The 26,512-nt window shown below is 33.0% G+C and overlaps 2 protein-coding genes across 52 annotated transcripts in view; both read right to left on the bottom strand.

Moving 5' to 3' along the window:
- On the bottom strand, nucleotides 1-7,781 carry LOC124362990. 2 transcript variants are annotated; one of them, XM_046817972.1, is made up of 7 exons: nucleotides 7,646-7,781; nucleotides 6,162-6,420; nucleotides 5,026-5,227; nucleotides 3,333-3,437; nucleotides 2,021-2,107; nucleotides 1,347-1,418; nucleotides 1-111 (listed from the first exon to the last, which is right to left on the bottom strand). In XM_046817972.1, the coding sequence occupies exons 2-7, from the start codon at nucleotides 6,401-6,403 to the stop codon at nucleotides 100-102; spliced, it is 720 nt and encodes a 239-aa protein (XP_046673928.1). In that variant the 5' UTR covers nucleotides 6,404-6,420; nucleotides 7,646-7,781; the 3' UTR covers nucleotides 1-99. The 2 variants fall into 2 exon arrangements, with proteins under 2 accessions (XP_046673928.1, XP_046673929.1); XM_046817973.1 differs by lacking the exon at nucleotides 1,347-1,418.
- Nucleotides 7,782-12,838: 5,057 nt separating this feature from the next.
- The window catches only part of LOC124362991, a 217,854-nt gene continuing 204,180 nt past the window's right edge, over nucleotides 12,839-26,512 (bottom strand). For 46 of the 50 annotated variants that reach the window (XM_046817976.1, XM_046818021.1, XM_046818001.1 and 43 more), the window contains 5 exons: nucleotides 23,779-23,823; nucleotides 18,482-18,544; nucleotides 16,628-16,681; nucleotides 15,301-15,352; nucleotides 12,839-12,956 (listed from right to left, as the gene is read on the bottom strand). In XM_046817976.1, the coding sequence (XP_046673932.1) occupies nucleotides 15,332-15,352; nucleotides 16,628-16,681; nucleotides 18,482-18,544; nucleotides 23,779-23,823 (183 nt within the window). In that variant the 3' untranslated portion in view covers nucleotides 12,839-12,956; nucleotides 15,301-15,331. The remainder of the gene's footprint in view (nucleotides 12,957-15,300; nucleotides 15,353-16,627; nucleotides 16,682-18,481; nucleotides 18,545-23,778; nucleotides 23,824-26,512) is intronic. The other 4 variants (XM_046818011.1, XM_046817980.1, XM_046818010.1 and 1 more) reach the window with 3 other exon arrangements.

Genomic DNA, 26,512 nt, shown 5'->3' on the forward strand with positions numbered 1-26,512 from the left:
TATATAATAATATATAAATACTTTATTACACATATTCATCCATGTACAAATATGTCAAGGCCTTTTTCTCTCTTGACTTATAAATCTGTTCAGACCCGTTTAACACCCGTCCTGAAAAGTACAGACACTGTTTAAAGATGGTTAAAGATATTTGTAGGCATTTAGGCTTTGATATAAACTACTTTATGCATGTTGCGTTTATTGAAATATTTTATAATATTTTCTTACGAGTCCCCTGAAAACAAAGTAAATATGTTAAGGAAACAGGATTTTTCCGGACATTTGCAATCGTTCAGTGAAACAAGAAATCAGTAACACTACGTTTCGAGATCTGCAACGTAGGTCAGACTGCCCTCTGATCAGTCGTAGGTGGTTAGTAGACGAGTGAAGACGTATTGTGACCTGTATCCGTAATTAAGTTTTAATGATTGGTGTTTTGTATAGTTTTTTATTAAGTGCATGTTTATAGAGTTAGTGAATTTGACAAACAACATGTAGGTTGCGATTCCTGACCTAGGCGTGCCACAACGCTTTGGTAAGATTTGCTTATTTTAACCTAGTTTGTAATTATGTATTAGGTTAGTTCTTTACCTGAAGAAGAGATCAGATTGCAGATCTCAAAACCTAGTGTTACTGATTTCTTGTTTCACTGAACGATGGCAAATGTCCGGAAAATCCTGTTTCCTTCACAATCCTTCCATCGTCAAAAATAACCTTCAAACAAAGAAGTAAATATGTTCCTAACCCTCAGCAAAAGGAACATACACTACCAGCGAATTCGATGTTGCTTGTATAAAAATTAAGTAAGATTCATGCAAACGTTTAAATAAATAGTCCTCAGTTTTTTTAATTAGTCCTCAATATATTGCGCGGACTGGCATAAATATTACATTTTCCAGCCCCTCGAGTGCCAAACTTCGGCAACACTTATCCAAAAATAAAATAAATTTCTCGTTGGTATACGTATATTGGAAATAGATTGTCAAAGTAAAAGAAAACCTTTCATTTATCAATTTACACTATGTGCATTGGTGTTTTGTTTGCTTTACATAAAATACCCGTATGTGTTTGTGTGCTTTATGGTTGGGTACAGAATTTGATACACTTCCCGCTATGTGGTGACGTTTGGATGTTTTATTAATTCCCTCCTGAATTCAGCTACCTTAAGGCACCTTGTGTTTATCATCTGAAGAACACCATAACTTGAAATATCGTATACAATTTTGCCATACCAAAGATACGTATTCCTTTTATTCTGTCCAATCATCCACCGCAAATAACGAGGCTTTATTACAAGAAAAGAACAACATTTTTATCAATTAAAGCAAGTAAAAGTAAAAACCTACCTGAGAGGCGACCAGGTGTTCCAGCTGTTGGACTCTACATGTCATTTTATCTATTTCCGTTTCGAACACGTCCTTAAAAAAAATTAGTAATCATATTTTAGAGGAAATGTGAGTTAGCTCCCAACCGCGTCTTTGAGGTACCGTTTAGAACACGAGGCTACATTTTAAAACTGCGTTATAAATCCGTCTTTAATTTATAAAATTGTTCTCTAAAGAAACAGAGTATAGAGCCTTAACTGTTAAAAATAGTATTATCTGTTAGTATTAATTTATAGTTTATAATTTATACTCAGTAAATATTTTCCCGTAACAAACTCAATATTGAAATATAAATTATAAAACAATAACATTACATGAAAATCATATTTTACAATTAATTAGTATTGAGACACTAACATTATGTGTTTGACATGTTCCTAAATATAACGCAGTTTTCAACTTTGCCCCAAGATGTTAAAAACAGAACCTCAAGGCACGGCAGGAGTTAAGTAACGGGACTCCGTCAAATTAATTTAAAACTAAACAATGCTTATTACTGACATACTGTAACTATATGTAGAAATTCAGTCATTATTTGAAAATTAAATCAAAACTAATATTAAAATATAGAAAGTATTCTTAATACCTTTGCAAATACAACATGAACAAAAGAGTAACTCGAATATTTTACTCACAGGGTCCTCCAATGAGCTTGTAAAAATATGATTCCTTACATCTTGTATCTTATATCTCATATCGTCTATCGCTTCATATACATCCTCCTGAAACATATAATTGGCCCATTGATAAATTGTCTGGAATATGCTATCTGTTAGTTTTAATCAACATTGTATTTTCGGCAACAGTTGTTTGGTCACAAGGTTGTGTTGTTCGGTTGTTATTTCATTTCCACAACAAAGTTTATTAGTACATTTGTTGAGTGATTTCATAGATTGTGTGAGAATTTAAAAGTGTATGAGTAATGTTTCTATTCCAGTGTTACACATGTCTTAGGCTTACGAGATTCTGTACCACAAAATAACACGGAGAACGAAGCAACCTCTCACCTTCTTGGAACAAGGCGTGAGCTAAAGTAACTCAACTACAACCATAAAATTATGAAAGTGTATACTAGCTCGCAACATACAGGTTTAGCTCTTTAACTTTAGTTTTAACTGTTCGACACAATGGAAATACTTAGTTTTGTACGCACAGTTTTAATTTAAACGTCAATTTATTTTGGATTAAACATTACCTCCAACGGTATGAAATTGGATGTAGCCCCATTTCACAGCTATGATATATATTTTAAAAATACATACATTTTTACCTATGTTTTTCAATATAGTGACCATCTAGTTTATTAAAATATTAGTATATACATCTCAATTATGAGACATAACGAGGATAGCATATAGGTGTTTCAGATTTATCATGTAATTTATAACAATTATTTTTTTACATTTTGAAAAGTATCCAGATATAGGCTTATACAGTTTTGGGTGATAACAGTAAAATTGCGGAAATAATTGTGCCTGCTGTAAATTTTTAAAGATTCAGTTTTAATTTCATACGAACACAGCACTGTACACGCAGATTGAATGATTTCGTTGAGCAGTCTCAACAATAAAAATTCCCACGATGGCTGTTTTTAAAATTTGTGCAAAATTTTTAACTCGACTATTTTTCAAGTTTCGAATCGAATATGCCTTTTCAAAAAAATATTCAATAACTTTAAATAACTTTTAACCAATGAAAAAATTTAAACTAATGTAACAACTTTATTTTTAATTAGTTAAAAGGAACATATTAGTCCTTAAAATCGTGGTTAGAGTATAATTGGATAATTGGCGGCCCTTACCTCAGAGGTTTTCTTACTTTGAATTCAAAAGATTGAAATATTATAGTGAAATAATAGTTTTACAATTTTAATACGTCTGATTAATACTACGTTTATGACTACAGAACAGGTAAGTGTTTTACTTGCTAGTTACAGATAACACTGACATCAGCCTCCATATAGTATAGAGGAGCCTCCTGAGATTGACATTGAGCCCCGGGTGGTAGGGTTTGAGATGACGCCATCTGGTTTGCACGAACGCTGGTAGTACTCTGTAACAATATCGTGAATCTATTCACAACTGTGTGTGAAAGCCTATAAACTACAACTAGTAGATTAACTGAAGAATCCGATTTAGCAATAATCCTATACTAGTCTCACGTTCCTAAGATATCAAAGTTACTTCAATTCTTCAATTTTATTTGTGCCAACTGCGACTCCTACAGGCATCTAATCAAACACTCCTTTTTTGATAACAAAAATATATACAAAAATTCTTTAGGTTAGTGAATTTTATTGTAAAAAAAACCAAAAACACCCTTACTCGTGGTCACACGGTATTTATAGGAAAGTTGTGCATATACTCAACGATGTTCAGAGTCAATTCTAGTCATTCTGAGGAAGTCACGGGAGTGTAAGCTTGTTAATTTGAGCGTGCTTACCATAGGCCACACATACATAGACTCCTTTAATTCCACAAAGTTCACAAACATCTCTGATTCAGTGATCGTAGTTATGGGAATGTCACACAAGGAAACTTACTGTTTCTGGCTGGTTTCTAGATGGGCATTATAAAACACCCTTATTTGTACTTAGAGAAGTTACCAAGCATCTCTGATTCAGTGAAAACCTTCGTAAAAAAATACTAAAACTGGGATATTGCTGGTTCCAAAATGACTATCATAGCATGCACATACCGGTACTCTAACTCTGAATCCCTGATCCGACGCAACAAGATGCAAAAATCGTGGGCTTTTAATGAGGTTTTCCCGTGCGCGAACGTTAGAAGCTCTCAGTCTTAAATTAGTCAAATATCTCCATGGGTCGGGAAAAGGGAGTCGGGAGGGGTAAGTCAAAGGTTCGGATTAAGAGCAGAGTCTACCCAAGTTGAGTCAATGCAAACGCTCAGTAAAAATAATTTAGTGGTAATATTAGCTATTGTTACTGTCATGTTTATCTTGCATCAAACTGGTAAAGTGAATCTAGATTTTTCAACGTAATCTGCGACAGATTTTTAATGGTGGTGAACCACAGCAAACATTAAATCAATGTTTTGACAACAAAATGTTCTTCTACAGGTATACTCTATGTCGCTGGCTCAATGTGGACTTAGTTTCAACCCTAGGTCTCATGATCTCAATCCAATTGATTATTTTGTTGGATGTTGGTGTTTTTGCAGGTCAGTCTGATCAATCTGGATCAGCAATCAGTATGACTACTTTGTCACAGACTGCCGGGGATTTTGATGACCTTAGGTTATCTATCTACTTCAACATAATTGGTCAGCCAATCACGATAAGGCTTCGCTGTTCACTAACCTGCAGCTGGTCCGGTCAGTTTTTTCTAATATTTCTAAACAGAAGATGACTCACCAAAACGTAACCAAAATATTTTATCATTTGATTCTGATATTAGGTTTTCGCCGTGGATTGAACAGGGTAACGTTTATGTTATCGCATGCCTAAGAATTAAGATTTCGTTTATGCTAATATCTATACAGTTTGAAAACTCGTAAAAAGTATCGTCAATGGCGACACTATCTTGGCCTTTGGGTTATAATATAACAGGACAAAATATAAATTATAAAGAGAGAGTATGTGAATAAAATAATCAAGTGTAGGAAACTTTTAAATAACTTACTTTGACAGGGTTCGTTCCCTGACATTGAGGAGTGCCAGTAAGATCGCATGGATAGATTGGACTCGACACAACACACTCTATCATATACTTAGCACACAGCAGCAGGAGAAGTACAGCCGAATGCCAGTTCCAGTTTGAGACCAAGTCCCTCCAGAAACATCTCAAGGCCAAACGATCCGCTTTCCTGACATCCTCCCAACTCCTGAGGGTCATAAAAATTATGCATAGTTAAAGGTATTTGAAGAATAAATATTCTAAAATGTACTTAGCGCACATCATCAGATGTATAAAAGCCATGTATGAGGTTGATTTAAATGTCATGACACCTCTCCCGCCTTAATAAAAGACACAGAATCGTTCAATCCATTTTTTTCTTTCTACTTGGTTCCTTGCACTTGGAGTACGGGGTCAACCTAAAAATAAAGATACCCCTTTTTTAATTTTTTATTGTGAATCTATATGCCATAGTTTCGTACCTAATGAGTAATTTTAATTCGAAATTAGAACATGTCCTGAAAAATTAGTTGGTTTAATTGGGTTTACGTCTCAGTTTCCAAAGGAAATCGCCAAAAGACCTCTCCGAGGCAGACAAAGAGAACGAGATTGCCACGACAGAAACGTGAGTTTTATCAAATCAGTCAGTCGGTCATCTTCCTACGAACGGTGCAAAATCAAAAGTGTTTCTCTCCTGTTATTAAGGTCACAACTGGATTTGATTAAGGGTCATTTCCGTTTATACGATAACTATTGATAGAAAGGTCCTAGCTGCTTGCAAATTGGTTCATGGGTTCCTCTCGGTTTAAGGGATAACTTCAATTGATTTTGGTTCAAAGGGCAGCGAAGTTAAAAAGTAAAAAAGTAAAGAATGTCTTATTTTACCAAGCGAAGTTAGGGCTAAGAAGCCCTCTCTAACACTTAACCTGGACGAAGTTACCCTTGCACTTGGTTAGTTACAGTCAGTTCAGTAAAGGTTTTCGTGAAGTCCATTCAGATCATTCGATAATCCAATGTATTGGTTTAATATCTCTTTTCCTATTCCCCCTTTTCCTTTTATCCTGCTGGAAATGTTTAAACGCGTTTAAGACTTCCAAAAATGCAGTTTAATATTTTGATATTAGGAACTATTTTCACACCACCTGGCGTTTTGGTAGTCCTTTGTATGCTGGGCTGCTATTCTGTCGTCCTCGTCTACAGGATCCTCCCTTACCCCGACCAGGGCGACGTTCGGTCCTATGTAGTGATGGTCTCGCAGTAAGCGATGGATGGGGATCACGGAGCAGAAAAATCTGAACAGTGAAGATTGTTGTTTATCATTCTCTATTATCTGCTCATTGTCAGGACATTCTTGTTCGTCCTCATCTTCTCCGCCAGGCCCCATTGTAAACCAGCACGTGCCTACAGTCAGTTGAGAACAGATTACAATATTTGATTAAAAAACAATGCAACCCGAGTAATTTATATATAAATATATTATGTTCACAGTAATAACATTATAATAATCTTTTACTAGATTATATTCACAACATAAATTGTATTTCAATCGTCAACACATTCTTAATTTAATAGGCAGGTCCCTCATCGAGACATTCACACACATTTAGACTTACAATTCTACACTCATGCATTCAAAAGCATTCGCACTCACTTCAGTTCCAGCACATTCAAATATTACATAGGCATCATGAATCAACAGAATAAAACTCATCGGACACCAAAAGGTGTTTGAGACGAAATTTAAATTTAATTTTTTATATTCCTCATGTTGATATGTTTTTCTCCGTATGTGTTTCACATTATCCTATGTGTCAGTGTTATATAAATTTAAAATCTTTACAATCTCCTGGTAAATATGGTTACAATATTAAAGTACACAATCTCACGAAAATCTTATTCAAAACATAACAATAACTACATACTTTACAGACTATGTGGTAACAATTTCAGGTTTAAGTGGAATTGTGTAAGTCTGATCAATTACTGGGTCAACTTCAATTTCTTTCATATTTCAGTATGGCGAATAGGCAGTCCTTAGTACACATTTTATCACTGGTTTGTTGGAAACAGTGAAATCAGTCCGTGATGGTAACTCTTTACATAATACATATTATAGATAGATAAATGTGTAAATTTGTCATTACCTTACCTTATTTAATTAATACCCATCTAGATTGAAACACTAACACGGGCTGAGATTACATTTAGGAACTATTTCGAGAATTGTTCTTTTGTGCCAGCACTGCGGGGCGGCATCGAAGCCCGCTCTGATAGCCAGGGGCATTTGTAATTTGTGCCATCTCGTGGTAAATTAAGCAACACGATCTGATCGTGGCCACTAGTGCGGGCTGCGGTGGATAAAATTCAAGAATATCGTTTGAGATAGTATCTAAAAACCACGCTTAGATTACGTGAACACCTCACCCCTCCTCAACTTGGACGAGATAGAAGTAACACGAAGACGTGGCTCGTGGACCTTCTTATCGGTCGGCAAGGTCAGAAATGTTTTCCGAGACTTAATTTTCACATTTATTACTTTCTAAGGACTGCCTGGTGACCACACAAAAATATGAAAGAAATTTAAGTTGACCAGGTAATTACTGGGGAATTATGTAGGATTGACAACCTAGTATTTTGTTCCTTCAATTAAAATTATGAAAACGTATTACATCTTGATTAGAATTATTTATATCACAAAACTTGTGTACACTTATACCTTGTAGATCACTTAAAATTTTGGTTTCTTGTAAACATTACTTGCTGTTATAGTCATATGAATTATTGTAAACACATGATTTTTTAAGTAGCCAACATCTGTTTTGTATAAGTTATCCGTCCAAATACTTAACATCAAACCCCACAGAATTGGTATTAATATAATTAAAGTTAAAAAAATCGTGAGTTATTCATAAAAAATTACAATTTATATACGAGTATTTATTCATTTTTGAAAGATCTTAGCAAATATTTATTAAATATTTTACCAGATTTTGCAATGGATGTGTCCATGTAGCGAAATGAAGACATTGCCTGATGATTTTTATTTCTTTTACTACTATTCGTTTTATACTATAGTGTTGTGTGATGTGAATTGTTACTATCATCACAAAATAAGACAAATACTAGTGTCAAAGTCAAATACTATGTAATAAGACAAATACGCATACCATTGTAATACCGTATAAAACTGCGTTTTCCAGCATTGTTGAATTGTTCCAAAACAATATAACTCAGTAGAATAAGGCAAAATAAGGATGCAACCTCGGAATGAAAGATAATAAGCTAAAATTTTGCATACGTCTTTATTTTGATGGTATAAAACTTACCTCAAAAGTCTCATATAATCACGTGTACGCGTCTTTAGATATTTAAGGTCAAAGTTCACGAAAATCAGTTTTTTGTAAATATCTCGTTTCCCTTACGCTAAATGACTTTGAAGGTGGTTAGAAAAATTGTAGAACGAAAAATCCTCTTCAACTTTTGTATGAAGTAATTTTATGTACGTTCAACCCTTTTTGAGATACAGCGCAAAGAGTAGGGGACCGCTTACCTGTATATACGATAATGCGAGGTCAGCCAGTAGAATACAATAAATAAATTAGTTATATTGTTAATTATTCACTTACAATTTTTATTATTATTATTATTATTATTATTACTTAATACTATTATTATTGTTAGCATTATTATGATTATTATTACATTTTTTTATTATTTATTATTTAATATGCCTAGACGAAACCACTACAACATATATCATCGATGGTGGATTTTTCTTGCATCGCGTTGTATGGAATAAAGATGATACTATCTCTGATATTTTGAATAAATACGTCAAATATTTACAAACACATTATGGGTCAAGTATCGTTGTTGTATTTGATGGTTACTCAGACTACACTAAGAACATTAAAGCAGTGGAACAATTAAGAAGAACTGCTGGTGTTTCAAAATCCTACGAACTCCGCTTTGATGAAACAACGGAGGTGGCAATCAGCCAAGAAAAAGTGTTATCGCATTCATCTAATAAAAAAATATTTATAGACATACTTATCAACAAATTAAAAACTGTTAATATCACTACAAAATAAGCCAGAGATGACGCTGATGTTCCCATTGTAGAAACAGCTATTGCAGAGTCTAAACTTAAAAAAAAACTTCTCTAATTGTAAGAGAAGATATTGATTTGCTAGCTATCTTGATAGGACGTGCTCAATCACATCAACAAGAAATTTTTTTCAAAAAATTGGGTAAGGGTAATGTGGAGACAAAACTGAATTCATCGAAAAGTTTTGATAAATACCCTCATTCTAAGAAACACATATTATTTTTGCACGCGTTTAGTGTATTTGATACGACTTCTGCGCTTTATAAAAGAAGGTAAAATATCGTTTATTAAAATGTTCGAAAAAGATTACGATTAAATTAATCAACTCAATTATTTAAACAAAAAACTGCTCTGTACAATAATTATTTGAAACTGGAGTACGCATTTTCTTAGCAACGTATAATGCTCCGAAATCAGAAGTATTTTTGATACACCCAGTTCATCAAATCAACAAGACTTGATAACTGCATGGTTTGTTGAGTACAGCAGGTCGTCAGCATATCCTTCGTGTCTATTATCAGACCCAAATTTGGTTGGGAAATGATTTAGAACCCCAGGAATTCGGCTGGGTAGTGCAAAATGAACTGGAACCAATAACAACATTATTACCACCAGCACCAGAAGAACTGCTGAATACATTATTTTGCAATTGCAAGAAAGGTTGTGGTTCTAATTGCGGATGCAGGAAATCAAGATTGCGATGCACTTTAATTTGTGGGCATTGTAATAGACAATCATGCCTCAACGCTTCATCAACTTCAGATAGTTTCAATGAAGAAAGTGAATATGCACCTGATATTCTTGACTCTTTCTAGTCTGATACTTTAGTAAACGAGAATGATGATAATGAATCCGATATTGAACAGCCAGAGGAAGAAGAAGAAGAAGAAGACGATGAACAAGAAGAAAATTAAAACAAAAATATTAATCATTAATAATGAAAACAAATATTTTATATTATTGTAATTTTAATAAATTAATTATTGGATCAATAAATAAATATATAATTAAAATTCATTTGAAATATTTCTTTTAATATTGTATGTTTGGTAAACATAAAATAAGTATTATTTAGAGAATATGTAATTTATAATTAATATCTATAAATATGGTATATTAAATAATAAATAATAATAAAAATATAATAATAATGATAATAATGCTAACAATAATAATAGTATTAAGTAATAATAATAATAATAGTAAGTGAATAATTAACAATATAACTCATTTATTTATTGTATTCTACTGGCTGACCTCGCATTATCGTATATACAGGTAAGCGGTCCCCTACTCTTTGCGCTGTATCTCAAAAAAGGTTGAACGTACATAAAATTACTTCATACAAAAGTTGAAGAGGATTTTCCGTTCTACAATTTCTCTTAACACCTTCAAAGTCATTTAGCGTAAGGGAAACGAGATATTTGCAAAAAACTGATTTTCGTGAACTTTGACCTTAAATATCTAAAGACGCGTACACGTGATTATATGAGACTTTTGAGGTAAGTTTTATACCATCAAAATAAAGACGTATGCGAAATTTTAGCTTATTATCTTTCATTCCGAGGTTGCATCCTTATTTTACCGGACTAATACAGAATTGACAGTTAAACCATTTTATAAACAATTAATTTTAGAGGAAACTAAAATATGTAAAGAAGTTCTAAAAGATTTATACGTCACCTGCTGTACATATTATGCAAACTAGTATTTAATAACACTGGGATCTTTGGAACTGAACAAGATTTATGTATTGAGTGTCTACAAAAATATTTCATCAATTACATATTTATTTAGGCCATCTAATGACTAGATGAAAGTATATGAGCTGTAGAAGCAACAATATTGCCATGAGATAAAGTGCTACATCTCGATGATCATTTGGGAATATTGCCCTAAGCGGGTTGGGTATCCAAGGACTCTTAAGTGCAGGTTTCCAGCAGCTGTTAGTGCAACGACACTAATATTGATATTGCATTGGTATTTCCCTATAACTATAGAATATGTGGTGTAATTTGATAACATCTTGCTTTACAAGTCCAGACCAGAACGAATGTGTTTAGAGTGTCGTCTAACGAACAGATATTTTAACAGATTTTCTAAGTGTTCAAAATTACTCACTACCCTTTTCTGGGGATTTATACTCTAGTAAACTACAAAGGCAGTTACGGAACCACACAGTATAATTTAACCCCTTGCGTCTACATTACTCTATAATAAGTGTAAATATAGTTGACGTGAATCATCACGTGGGGCTGAGAGTGTTAGCAAGTTTGTTAACAAAATGCCTAGATTTGTGTGTAAGCTTTTTGGTATGGACACAGCAATGTTACAAAACTATTTGGGTTTATGCACGAATCTTTAAGAAAAGATTTAAGGTCAACTATAGGTTTTTAAGTATGTTATTTAAATGAGGCACTACTCCATTAGGGGAAGAAATTTTCTTTTTTAATGTATTACTTTTTTAAGATAGCACTTATTAGGTTTAAAAAATAATAAAATAAGATTTTTTAAATTCAATACCTCCCACTTTGGGGACAAGGAATTGTAGTGGAATTTTACATATATATACAAAAATACTTATTGTTTTTGTTAATTTTTAAGCATACTGGACGTTGGTTTCATCCATATTCATTCTTCAGTTATGCCTCCGTTTTTAATAGATTGATCCTAATTTTTTAAACAAAGAAAAATTAAAGTCTTAAAAACTAAAATTAAAATAATATAAAGTTTGTAAATCCGATCTAAAATTGAATGCAGGTTAGTTTTTATTAACCGATGAGTCATAGTCTCGAGTTTTGCAAGCTGAATGTTATTATTGTGGTTGCCTACTTTCTTCAATTAACTCTAAAAGCGATGTAACATAGTCCTGGGTTCAGGCAGTTAAGTTTTATCGCTGTGGCTGCCCACGTTTTCAGTGAACCCCAACACTGATGGAATATAATAGTCCTGATTGAAGACAGCTAAATCTTTGTGGTTGCCTACTTTCTTCAATTATCTCTAAAAGCGATGTAACATAGTCCTGGGTTCAAGCAGTTAAGTTTTATCGCTGTGGCTGCCCACTTTTTCAGTGAACTCCAACATTTATGGAATATAGTCCTGAGTTAAGACAGCTAAGTGTTATCGTTATGGTTGCTTACTTTCTTCAATTATCTCTAAAAGTGATGGGACAGAGTCCTGAGTTCAGATAGCAAAATTATATTACTGGGGGTGCCAACGATTTCATTTTGATTTTAAATTTGTATGGATTTATTCATACTATACGCGTGATAAATCTTCTAATAGTTGATAATAATATACAACTTTAACAAAAATGTAATAAAATCCATACATGTATTGTTCGGGTTCCTTTCATAAAACAACCATAATAGTACATTAGTTGTTACATTCGTAACACGTATATCGACTACTCATATCCAACAAGTACTTACTGGAGAATATTGTTTGACTCTAATATTCTCTCGGTTAATTAAACCCTGTTTCTTTGTAAAAGTGTATAGATGAACTCACTATGCAAGGGTTATAATGACAACATTATATAGGAATCTTATGTATAAATAAGTACGTGTCATGGTAATAAACTCTTCTGTAAGGTATTAAACTAAATATCAGTTACAAGACACTGAAGTTTGTGAACTTTGAGCTTTGAGCTTGAACTTTGTGTAAGCATTTCAAAACCACCATCCTCCTATGAATTATTATTGAAACATGTTTTGGTTGAGTCGTTTATTTACAATTGTAACACATATGTATTATATATACAGACTAAGACAAGATCTTCAGCTACTTATATTAGCTTTCTCCGTCTTCACTGTGGTCGTCGATGGTCCTGAAACATACACAGGTCATGTAGCGATAACATTTCACATAACAATTTTACTTTACGCACCAAAAAGTATAAAAAAATGCTTTATTTATCTTTTGTTGTTATTTTTTGTCATTAACAGTACGTAGTCATAGTCAAATTGAAATGATTAGAGGCGGAATGTTTGGTTCCAGCAAATTACATAATGTCTATATGGCATATGCTTAAAAAGGACAGAAAACCCTTTGTAAAGTACACAACTGACGAGGTAGTCCAAGATGGGGGTTAGAGAGTTACTCCTCCTGCAATAGTATCATTTTAAATTTATATAATACTTCATCCTTCAAGCTCAACTATTCTAAATGTGAATTTCTTCTGAGAACCGAACAGTCTGCTGGGATACTTTGTGTCCCAATCAATGGATCTCAAATCTTCACCATTTTGTCATGGGGAAATGACTCTAATTTCATACCAGTCACATCGCTCCTAACCCTCTACTAGGTCTACTAGTGCACCCTTTGACTTATTATTTTATTTGAACAATTAACAACTTTATCGGACGACAGATAGTGTTTCATGTCCCCCTCCCCCAACCATAGATATAGAGTAGCTTAGATTAGTTTTGATGGTGGTTATATACCTTGTATATTGTATGTTTTGCTTTCACTTATAAACAGCTATTCAACTGATTCTTAATTTATAAATAAACTCTCCTCTAATAATGACATTTTATTTTTGTGAGGCCTTTCGTGTTCAAGGAACACATCATCAGACCCACATAACTGAAATAAGGCCTCATAAAGATTAAAGTAGTAATTTTTGGAGTGTTTTTTTATAAATAAGGAATGTATTCCAATAAGAAAAAGGTGATAGAATGTATTCAACTGATTGTTCTAAAATTTTACTTCGTGTCCCCGGGATGAATATGGGCCTGTTCTTATTTTTTTAAATTCCTTTGAGCTACGTTCCCTGGTTTCTAAGGCAGTTAAAATACCCATCTTTGTCTCTGACTTTGTGAAATATTATTTAAATGATATATCTAATGTAATCAATTGTTCTGTTTGAACATTGTTTATTATTTTCAATTCGTGTAAATTTGTAGTGAATACATTTTCGAAGAAATGACCATTATTTTTTACGTCGTTTACTACTTTAGAAAATGTCCTAAAACATAAGATGGTCAGGATTTGACTCCGAAGACTCCCTTTGAAGGAGTCGGTAATAACTATGCTAGAAGAAAGTTCGCTGAACTGTGCATTGAACTAATGTACCAATTCCAGCTCTACATGTTCTAAACTATTAAAAATGTTTTTCAGTTTATGAATCTGCAAACACATAGTATCATTGTTAATCCACATTTTTATAAAATATTAAGTATTAGATCTAAAAGACAATGCTACTATCTAACTTTTACTATAAGTTTAGATACTGAAATAAAACCCATTTTAGTTCACTTTTCACAAAAGTAGGCTTCTTTGATATGAGATATATACTTTTTTGATCGGGAAAACAAGACTAAATCAAGTATAGAACCAAACATACTAAGAATAAAGTACATTACAATGGCCACAAATAGACTCATTTGCGTATTTCCTTGATCGTAACAACAAGGCAAACTCAACATTGATGTCGGAAATATAATTCACTGGAACCAGAAGTGCTCATACAGTAACAAACCCTAAAAAATTGCGTGCAAAGCCGCGGGTAACTGCTAGTGTTACGGACCATGTCTAACGGACGATGGTCTCGTAACCGATATTTCAAAGTGGGTAATATCTGAACACTCACACAGTGGCATCAATACTTGAAGGAATCAGGATATAACTCCCTCCAGAGCGAAAAATATAATGTAACTTGCTATGGCCAAAATATGTTTTCACAATTGGTAATTTTTAACATTGTTATTAGCTTCTTTCAGTTTTAGAAACTCAAATCTATGATAGTCCTCACCAATTTTTAAATGCAAACTAATAAAGACATAACCACTCACTTTTAAAACAAACTTAAAAATAGTAATTTTAATCGCTAAAAAAGTAGTTATTTTTGCAATCGTGTTTTACAAATGACTCGAAGCCGAGATCATTTTATAGATGACGTAATTATAAAAGAAACTGTCATTCGTACAGTGTGATAAACACATTATTCCTCATTAAAGAATGTCAAAAACTAGAAATAAACTAAACACGATTTAAAAAATCCACGAATATTGATCACATTACTAATTTAAATTGTGAAAGTTTTAATCGAAAAATTAATAATTTTAGAATAACGTACGATATTTGGTACTTTATATAAATTACCAGCTCTTAAAAGCTTGTATAAACAAATATTAAGCTATCCAAAGGAATAATAAATTTATTAAACTTACCAGATCAACGTAAGGTGTTGTCATCGTAATTTCACGTGTTCCCATGCATTCCCTGTGTCATAAACAAAAATTTCTAGGTTATAAAATATTGCTGTTATTTCTGGTCAAAATTGTACTATCAAAACTAATAAAACGATTCCATTAAATTCAAAAGTTAACAATAAACAAAATCTAAATGTTTTAGTATTTTTGTCGTAATAATGCCATTCAATGAACTGGGTTTGGGTTGGTAATACTTGAAACTGTCTATTTTGATACAAAAATGTTGTTAGAAAACTAACTTCACTTTCGGACAACTGACTGTTGATGTAGCATGGTCAATATTGACAACAGTACCTAAAAAACAGATATGGATTCCTTTAATAATCAATGTTCCTACTTGATGAGGTTAAGAGTAAAAGGAGCCTTATGGTCAGAACTGTGTCTGAGTAAAGAAATATTTTTAAATAACTTCTCACCAGTCTATAACCAACCAATTTGGATCCATATATCATTTCCACTAGATGAGGGAAAAATGAACAGGGACTTTATGGTCCTAACTGTGTCTGAGTGAAAAGAGATTTTTAAATAACTTCTCATCCGTCTAGAACCGGATGGAAAGTTAAAAGGAGTTGACTTTACGGTCCTAAGTGTCTCTGAGTAAATAGAGATTTTTATTTGCCTTCCCACCAGTTTAGACCCAAACGATTTGGCGCCATTTATTATTATTTCTACCAGATAAGAATAAAGGTAAAAGGGGTTGACTTTATGGTCCTAAGTGTGTGTGAGTAAAAAGAGATTTTATTTAAGTTCTCACCAATCTAGACCCAACCGATGTTGATCCCTTTATCAAAACTTCCACTTGATAAGGGTAAGTGTAAAAGTGGGCTTGTATTTCTAACTTTGCGTGAGTATTAAAGTTTTTTTTAGTCTATTTCCTTAGAAGCACATAAATACCTCTTTAGTATTACAAAAACTATTTATTGCACGTTCTTCGTTTAAGAATGAATTCGAAATCAATATTGCTTATTCATTTCATATGGACCGATATTTTAAATTTGCTACTAAAATAAATACATGAATTCTAATAATTATTGTTGAATCAAATATGACACTATTAAAATGAAATGAAAAATGTCTTTATTAGCGGCGAAGTTAGGACTATAAAGTCCTCTCTACCACTTAACCTCGACCTTAACCTTTTAATCATTTTTAAAGATAAAATGATTTATCTTTTAAAATTATACTTACTAAAATATAGGCATTGGAGGTAAACTTATGAAACCGCCTGCACTTTACAATGATTACAAAAATGAAACTGTTTTATGTTTAATAAATGAAACGATACCTGAGCCGCTGCCACCATCCCTTCCGCTTCTTCAATCTGAGCTTCTACCCGGTCCTAAACAACAAATCCAGTCGCGAGTAGGTTTATTAGTTGCAAATTTGAAATTTTCATGAGTATTAGAAGAAAACGTAATAGTGCAAACCTAACATTGGCTCTTCTCATAGTACATACAGTCTTACGATCCCACTACCTAAAGTTTTATATCGGTGCGTATTCTAGAAATTATTATTGTTAACTGGCATTTATTTAATAGTCAGTTTTCTATTTTAATAAAATTATTAAAAACAGAAATTAATTACGGATTTTAATTGCATAAAATAATCTTTGGTTCTAAACAAAAGAACAAATAAAAATTGCAAATGCATATAAATATATATCAGATACATCAAATTGTTATAAAAAATATATGTTTTAATTATTTATTATATATCTTATTTGAAATGTTATCTATACGCCGCGGGCAGTGACTACGGACAATAGTAAAAACATGTTCCAAATCGTTTTAAATAAACTGTCAAACTCATAGAAAACATTCTGTTAACAGAATAAAATGAAAATAGAACAATATTTATTTAATTAGTGAGTTTTTCACCTTAAATTGCGAGTGGAAATTGTATGTGCAGATAAAACACGAGAGAGTTGTGCAGATAAAACAAATAACGCCAATGAATTTTGAAAAATTTTCAAAAGAGTTTATCGAACTCCAACGGATGTAAAAGGGAAGGAGCGCATTTATAAAATTTTATTTTACACATTTTTTAAGGGGTCGTACTCGATTTCATCCCTACTGAAGCTGTAAATTCGTGATTATTGCAATGACACAGGATTAGGTGTAAAAGACAGGGGTTTTCACAGTGGTTACCACCACAGGGTTTTTGTAATTTTGCACCAGTCAAACAATGATGTCCCATCGCAATCTGATGGATTGGGGCGATATTTGTATAATTGAATATTTTAGTATAGTTATAATTGAACTCTACTTTAAAAGATTCAGCGATAATTGATTTAGAGCCGGTTATGTGGGCCACCACATCTTAATCATATAGTGATATGTGTGGTACTCATCCAAACATTATTTAGTTTTAAAAAATATTTTAACTGATTATTTAAAACTCAAACTGTTTGTATTTTATCGGTATTAAAAATAATATACATTTTACAAGAAGAGTAACCAAGTTTTCATGCGTAAAAATAGTATCTTTAAAATTATACATAACTTACAATTGTATGGCAGAAAATAAGGACTTAATCATGTTTGACGTGTGACATTGATCTTGTAGGTATTAACATTAAAATTCGCTTCACTCTTAAAGTGAAGCAATCGATTTTGTGCTTGAAAAATATTTGTTCAAATAAATTTATAGCTCTTTAAGCTAACTTCTTCAAATACAGAAAAATTAGAACATTTCTTCGATCATTCCTCGTAAAATGTAAAGTATTATAAAATTTGGGCAATTTTGTTATCAGGCCCAAATTATAAAGACTAATTATACAAAATTTAGCATTTTTGCTGTATGTAGATGTGACATATGTTCATTACGTACAGTATGTACATTCTTTTTACCTTCAGCCGCTTTTATTTGTATTTTACGTAAAGCAATAAAAACAGTGTTTTACTTTTTCTGTGTGGAAAGTAGTTATCTTAAAGAGCTATGAATGTAACATTAAATATATTTTATGAACCTAAAATTCCTGGGTCATCCTGTTTTAATCTTCCTGCGTTTTTACAGATAGAGCAAAAATATTTATATTGCATTACTAGTGTCTATTACAATAATTGGACTTCGTAAATTTTGAGACAGTTCAGTTAATAAAGAAACGTGACGATTAATATTTAAATTAAATTATAACAACCTGATTAATAGCGTCTCCCAGCCTCTGGAGATCCATGTTCAGGTGACGTTGGGTCTCCAACAACTGTTAAAAAAAATGCTTGAGAATGGAAATTGTGCATAACATAAAATTAAAAATAAACTACAAATCGGTTACTAACCGTCTTAAAGTTTACGTTTCACAATGCTACTAGTATATATAAAACATTCTACAAAAATATTGTGTATATTATTCAATTAATAAGGGAATACATTTTTCATTCTTCAAAATGTTATGATGCCATCATAATGTAAGTGATACTCTATAATTTACTTTTAACAAGAGACAAGATGAACACAATGCTGCTAACTGCTCCGTAAATTTCTTGGTAAGCGCGAGAAACTGAAGTTTTAAGGCAAGCTGAGAAAAATTAATATACAACGTCCCGCCTAGCTGTCAGCGGGATATCAGGCAGAGATCCTAGCGGGAAACCGGAAAAAGTTTTAATTTAAGTTACTCAAATTTTATTACTGCAATCCCTCCAATTCTATATAAATTTTAATCAAGCAGTGTTCTTTCTCGTTTTTCAATTAGAGTATCTTTTTTCACTTAGAAGTGGTTGATGAAACAATTCTGTGGTGTAATACTTTAATTTAATTTTACGTTTATTATATTTTAAAGTATATATTATTTTTGTATAAAGAGTTATGTTTTACAAGCATAGATTGCGAGTGATGTGGTGTCGACCAGGTACACGAGAAGATAGTTATGTAGACTGACTGTCAGTTTAAAACACATAGTTAAGTTATCTTTGCACTAGCCATCGCTACTTGTTCAGATGGCTAGTATTTCCAACATTTCATTTATTGTAAAATTGTATAAAGTTTGGAATAAAATATTTCTTATTCTTATTCTTTCATTACTAAAGTGCCTCCAACATTGTAGACATTTTATTCAAGCGGTGATTTTCTAAATTTTCATTACTGCAGTGCCTCCAATAGTGGAAACATTTTAATAAAGCGGTGCTCTTTCTCGATTTTCATTACTAAAGTACCTCCAATATTGTAGACATTTTAATCAAGCGGTGCTTTTCTCAATTTTCATTACTGCAGTGCCTCCAATAGTGGAAACATTTTAATAAATGCTCTTTCTCGATTTTCATTACTAAAGTACCTCCAACATTGTAGACATTTTAATCAAGCGGTGCTCTTTCTCGATTTTCATTACTAAAGTACCTCCAACATTGTAGACATTTTAATCAAGCGGTGCTTTTCTAAATTTTCATTACTGCAGTGCCTCCAATGGTGGAGACATTTTAATAAAGCGGTGCTCTTTCTCGATTTTCATTACTAAAGTACCTCCAACATTGTAGACATTTTAATCAAGCGGTGCTTTTCTAAATTTTCATTACTGCAGTGCCTCCAATGGTGGAGACATTTTAATAAAGCGGTGCTCTTTCTCGATTTTCATTACTAAAGTACCTCCAACATTGTAGACATTTTAATCAAGCGGTGCTTTTCTAAATTTTCATTACTGCAGTGCCTCCAATGGTGGAGACATTTTAATAAAGCGGTGCTCTTTCTCGATGTTCATTACTAAAGTACCTCCAACATTGTAGACATTTTAATCAAGCGGTGCTTTTCTAAATTTTCATTACTGCAGTGCCTCCAATGGTGGAGACATTTTAATAAAGCGGTGCTCTTTCTCGATGTTCATTACTAAAGTACCTCCAACATTGTAGACATTTTAATCAAGCGGTGCTTTTCTCAATTTTCATTACTGCAGTGCCTCCAATGGTGGAGACATTTTAATAAAGCGGTGCTCTTTCTCGATGTTCATTACTAAAGTACCTCCAACATTGTAGACATTTTAATCAAGCGGTGCTTTTCTCAATTTTCATTACTGCAGTGCCTCCAATGGTGGAGACATTTTAATAAAGCGGTGCTCTTTCTCGATTTTCATTACTAAAGTACCTCCAACATTGTAGACATTTTAATCAAGCGGTGCTTTTCTCAATTTTCATTACTGCAGTGCCTCCAATGGTGGAGACATTTTAATAAAGCGGTGCTCTTTCTCGATTTTCATTACTAAAGTACCTCCAACATTGTAGACATTTTAATCAAGCGGTGCTTTTCTAAATTTTCATTACTGCAGTGCCTCCAATACTGCAGACATTGTAATCAAGCGGTGCTCTTTCTCGATTTTCATTAGTGCAGTGCCTCCAATACTGGAGACATTTTAATCAAGGGGAGCAGGTCGATGAAAATTAAAAAAAATTAGAAAAATTTTTTATTGCCTTTTTTAATAGTTTAAAGTGTGTATTTTAAAAATATGTAAGTATTAATGCTCAAATAAATTTATAAATTACCAAAAAAAATTCACCAACAAAAGATGTTCACTAGTTTTTTGCAGCAGTTCGTAAGATGTTGGCTGACACAATCATATATATCATGTGTGTTAGTTATAAGTATGTTATGGCTTTGCTCTGTTGGTCAACCTGGTACTGACAACTGGGAATACAGATGACAGAAAGAATATTGCTTTTATTTGTTTTGATATGCTTAGGAGGTTATGTTATATGTGTTTGTGTCGGGATAATTGTGTTTTACTAAAAGTGTGCACTTTATTCATAGTTAGTGATAGATTAGGAGTGTGTATTGTTTCTTGAAGTGTTTTACAACTTCTTATAACCATGCCAAGAGCAAAGGTTAGTTACAAAACTAAATCTAAACGTGAGTTTAGAGGAAACAAGTACCGTAAGTTGGACTCTAAATCTAGGCCTACCCAAACAGATTCTGCTAGCCCTAGCCCTAGGCCTACTACTAATGCAAACATTAGCTCTGCTTCTAAAAAACTATCCTTTGATAAATATGACAATTATGAAGGGAACTGGAATGGGTAGTGTTATTTTGGATCTTAGTTTATTTAGTGAGCAATTAAAAAAATTTGTAAAATGTAAATTCTGCGATAGCGAAGACTGCATAGAACTTTGTACTACGGATAAGAAAAGATTTGGATTGGCTGTGAATATTGAACTGAAATGTTGTGTTTGTTTGGAATCAACTAATTTTTACAACTCTAAAAAAATGAGAATGGAAAATATGAGGTAAACTTGAAAATTATATTTACGGCATGAGAAACGATCGGAAAAGGTATCAGTGCAGGTAACATTCTGTGTTCATTATTAGACTTACCTTTACCACCTCAAAAAATAGGACCTTGTAGTAACATAATATATCAGGCTGTTGAAAATTGTGCTAGTGAAAGTATGAAGCAGGCAATTGAGGAAGCTGTGTCTGTAAATGAGTGTGAAGAAACGTCAAAAGAGATTTGACGGTTTGTTTAGATGGGTCTTGGCAAAGGAGGGGACACAAGTCACTGAATGGGGTTGTCAGCGTAACATCATTAGATACTGGCAAGGTGTTGGATGTTTCCATAATGTCCCAAATACTGTCAAATCTGCACTGTACATGAAAATAAAAAAAAAATAGTACCTGATCATATATGTTCCAAAAACTACGAAGGGTCAAGTGGCGGCATGGAAGTTGCGGGTGCCCTTAGATGTTTTCCGAAAGTCCAGAGATCGAAATGTACGGTATGTACGATACTTAGGAGATGGTTGACAGCAATGGTTTTAAAAAGGTGGTTGACGATAAGCCATATGGAGATGAAGTAGAAGTAAGAAAACTGGAATGCGTCAATCATGTCAAGAAGAGAATGGGGAGCAGACTAAGGGAATTGAAGAAACGGTTGGGAAAAAACAAAACTAAAAGATAATAGAGCAATAGGGGCAAGAATAGGCTAACAAATAATGACATAGACAAGCTGCAAGAATATTATGGCCTAGCTATAAAAAAGAGGTGGATCAGATCTTCAACAAATGGTTAAAAATGTGTGGGCAACTTATTTCCACAAAATATCGAATGATGACACTCCGCAACATGGCCTATGTCCAAAGGGGCCGGAGTCGTGGTGCGGTTATAATAAAGCCGAAGCCCTACATCAGACTTTCAGCCATAAGTCACACAATTTGCCATATGAAGTGATGGTACAGATCCAAACAAATTTATAGAGATTTAGCCAATCCGGATCTTCTAAAAAAAAAAATGCCTTGACCAAAAGACTCAAAACCAGAACGAAAGTTTCAAACAATGCCGTCTGGTCTAAGGTGCCTAAAAATGTTTTTGTAAGGCTAAACACTCTAAAACTTGGCATATTATGATGCAGTTTTAACTTTTTAATAATGGATTCACCAGCAAATTGGATGTGTATAACAAGCTAGGAATCAAAACTGAGCGAGAAGTCTGTTGCCGCATTGCGAAATTTTGATACAATACGATTGAAAAAGGCAGAAAAATCTGCTTTAGACATGACCAAGGAGGCTAGAGTTTGCTAGGAGGAAAAGAAAACTTGCATTAGAAGAGGAAAATGAAGACCCAGATGACCCTGAGTACGGAGCTGGGATGTTTTAGCAGCAAAAGGTTAGTTTAGCAGTCATTTTTGCCTTTACCGGACATTTCCCGGAAACTTGGTTTTTTTCATATAAAAGGTACATGTATCTCAAAAACTATAAATGCTAGAGAAATTGAAATTTGGTATGCATTATAGAAACAGTGCAATTCCAAATGGTGTTGCATCTTTTATCATTCTATCTAAAAAGCAAATGAGAAAAAAAAATTTTTTTTTAATAAAAAAAAATAATTTTTTTACACACAATATTTAAAAAATTCCTAAAAAAATTTTTTTTAAAGATTTTTTTACTAAAGTTGTAAGAGATTTGTTTTATAAAGGAGTACTCTTTGCCTACAAAAAATTTGAAGGTTGTAAACTTACTTAGTTTTGACAATACATGTACCTAAAGTTTGTAAATTTAACATGCGCGGGATAGGAACGACCCGCTCCCCTCAAGCGGTGCTTTTCTCAATTTTCATTACTGCAGTGCCTCCAATAATGTAGACATTTTAATCAAGCGGTGCTCCTTTCTCAATTTTCATTACTGCAGTGCCTCCAACACTGGAGAAATTTTAATAAAGCGGTGCTCGTTTTCAGTTTTAATTACTCCAGTGCCTCCAATGCTGTAGAAATCTCAATCACGTGGTAGTCGTTATAACAGTGTTAGTCGTGGTACTAACACATAACTTGTACAATTTACTAAAGATAGTTGTTAGATGAGTTTTAGAATTTTTTTAAACATACTTCTATAAGAAATTATAGTTCATCCAAAAGATGAATTAGTTATTTTGAAAAAAAAAACAAAGCACTTTTGTTTTTGTTTTAGCAATCGTGTTAAATTCATTCCAGTAACAGTAATAACTTTCATTGTTAGTATCATTGCTTACCCTGTCTACGACAGCATCAGCAGTCCTAGCTCCTTGCGAGACGTTCTAAAAATGAGGAAAATAAGTTAAAATGAATCTAAACATGCTAAAACTTGTAAGTCACTAGAATGACTGAAGTTTTATTGAAGAAAGTCTATTAATATTTTCCAAATAAATGTAAAGAATTTCTTACAATGACTCACCACATATTAATATGCCTCACATTGAATTATACCACAGTAATCCCTATGCAATCCAACACTTTACTTATCCGGCGCTTCCAGTAATCTGGCACAGAGATACAAGTTTGCTACTTGCGGTCATGGCCATATTGCGGGACGAAATCTCGTTGTCTAATATTTTTACTAAGCAGTTTTCAGCTAACAAGTTGCACTTTTAGTATTATTATTATTATTATCGTATTATTTCAAAATGTTCAATTTGCACCTGATGATGGCAACCTGAATGTTGCCATAGGTGTAGAGAATAGGATATGAAATTATTGGGTCATTTGCGTTTGAATACCACGGCATTAGAAGAGTTTGAGTAAAAAGGCTTAAACGTCTACGCTTCTAAGGACAGAAATAGCATATGAATCTCTAGCTATCATTATTTTAGTAGATGTTTTATTTACTCATTACCTAATCACGTTTACACAAATAAATCTTCATAACTGTTTACAAACATGGCAATCAGTATTTTCTGAGCTCTTGGCATAATCTTAGATTATACTAGGTAAGGTCTAAGCTTCCAAGCTTGTCCTACTTCCCCTGCTTCAATCTGGCTGGGACAGGTTCTATTAGGCGTGCCCGTGCCTGTGCACTATTTACCACTTGCCATCACTATTTAGTCTCTTCAGTATTTGGTATTGGAGGTAATAATTGTTTTTTTTGCAATGGTCAATATTGAGTAACGTATGGTGATTATAGTCTTCTGTAAAGAGGGCCTTTTTATTTAACAAATTAAAGAGTGCTTGGGTGGTGGTTACTGACAGTAACCTCCATACAGTAACCCCTCATATTCCATTCTATATAATGAACGAAAGTTTTCTGGTCAGTGAGTAAAGGTCGGATTGATGATCTATGGCTCGGTCCCCCTGTGGAAGCAATCATACCTGAAACAATGTACCTCGCGGAAACCTAAATACTGTCTCAGCGCCTTCTGGAGAACAAATAAATAGCTGCAAGGTTGATACGAGTATTTTACGACTATCAGAGAACAATTTTAAAATTAGGGGAAGTGCAAGAAGAATGGATATTTCAGTTGCTAGACGACAAAAAGATACGGGAAAAGTTGTTTAGGATTGTAGAAAAAAAAGAGAGAAAACAAAATAGCAACACTACAGAGAATGCTGAGTACTATGCAGCCATACTTGACCGTTTGTGAAATACAATCACAGAGAAAAGATGAACTGAGGTGTTCGGCTTCTTTACTACAATACATCTGTACATACAGCATTGATTGCCAAGGTTGCTTTGAGGGACTGGGTTCCAAGAAATCGTTTATTCATCCTACTGCATACAATACCCCGGTATCTCCAGCGACCTACTTTAAAGTTTTCCAAGTTAAAGTTTGTTGTTCGTGGGAGAAGGTTTTTAACACAGATAAAGAGGTTCAAGTGGCGGAAGAACATTTTGGAGGCAACGAAAAAAATACTTTTTCTAGGAATGGAAATGTAAGTGTGTAGAACTTGGAGAACAATTATTTTTTTTAACTAATAGATAACGTTTTATTACAAAGCAATTTTTATTGCTTCCACAATATAATTCAGTACCAAAAGCGTTTTCGCCAGTTAAGGCATCATCAGTTAATGTAAATTGTGAAATAAAAAAACATATATTTAAACTACGGTGATTAAAAAGACAAAAACATAATAACCTACATTAATGTAGAAAAAATTGTTTACAATTTATAAAATTGGAATGAATTTATTCTTTTACGAAAGGCAGGAAAGTGTCATTGACATTTACAGAAGTTTTAGAAAAGCATTCACCTTTCATAACCATCATACATGCACTTTCAATTTTTTTTGTCCAGAAAGATTTTTTTTAAACTACACTTAATGATTCAAAACTTATATATGGTGATTTTCTCTTATATATACATACCGTGTTCTAGTAATTAAGTTTAGATATAATATTACGATTTTCTTCTGATTTTTTGTATATAAGAAATATATACAAATCTATTGGGATCTGCTTGTAACTTTTGTTTTTAGTCTTAGCACATTCCATAATTGGCCGAGGATAGTTCTTTTTAATAAAAAATTCTGTAGTATCCTTTTATTTTATTTTTGTTCTTTGTCATGAGTTACAAATTTATATTCTTGAACGCACTTCGTACGACGTAATAATTTTTAGATGTTGAGGAAGATTTTCATTATAATTAAGGCACTGCCCTCCGAAATTCTTCTTGTAAAATGTTTAATTATTTTCCCATACACAAAAATATCATTGACATAGCGTGAGCAAATTTTAGATTCACTACTCCAATTTTCTAAAAGCAATGTCTTCAAAGTGGTCCATAAATATGTTACTAATTATTGGGCTGAGAACACCATCCATAGGTATACCGGTCACTTGAGTGTAAAACATCTATCTTGTATATGAAAGTAGTTGTGGCTACCCCATTACGCGTTTAATACAAAAGGAAAAGAAATATCTCAGTGAAACATGTTAGGATTTGAGACGAGTTCCTACTTATGAGGCAGTTTGAAATTGTAGCCGCGTGTTAAAAGCGGAACCTTAGAACTGCG

Source organism: Homalodisca vitripennis, chromosome 5, assembly GCF_021130785.1.
Source record: "Homalodisca vitripennis isolate AUS2020 chromosome 5, UT_GWSS_2.1, whole genome shotgun sequence".
Taxonomy (NCBI): Eukaryota; Metazoa; Arthropoda; class Insecta; order Hemiptera; family Cicadellidae; genus Homalodisca; species Homalodisca vitripennis.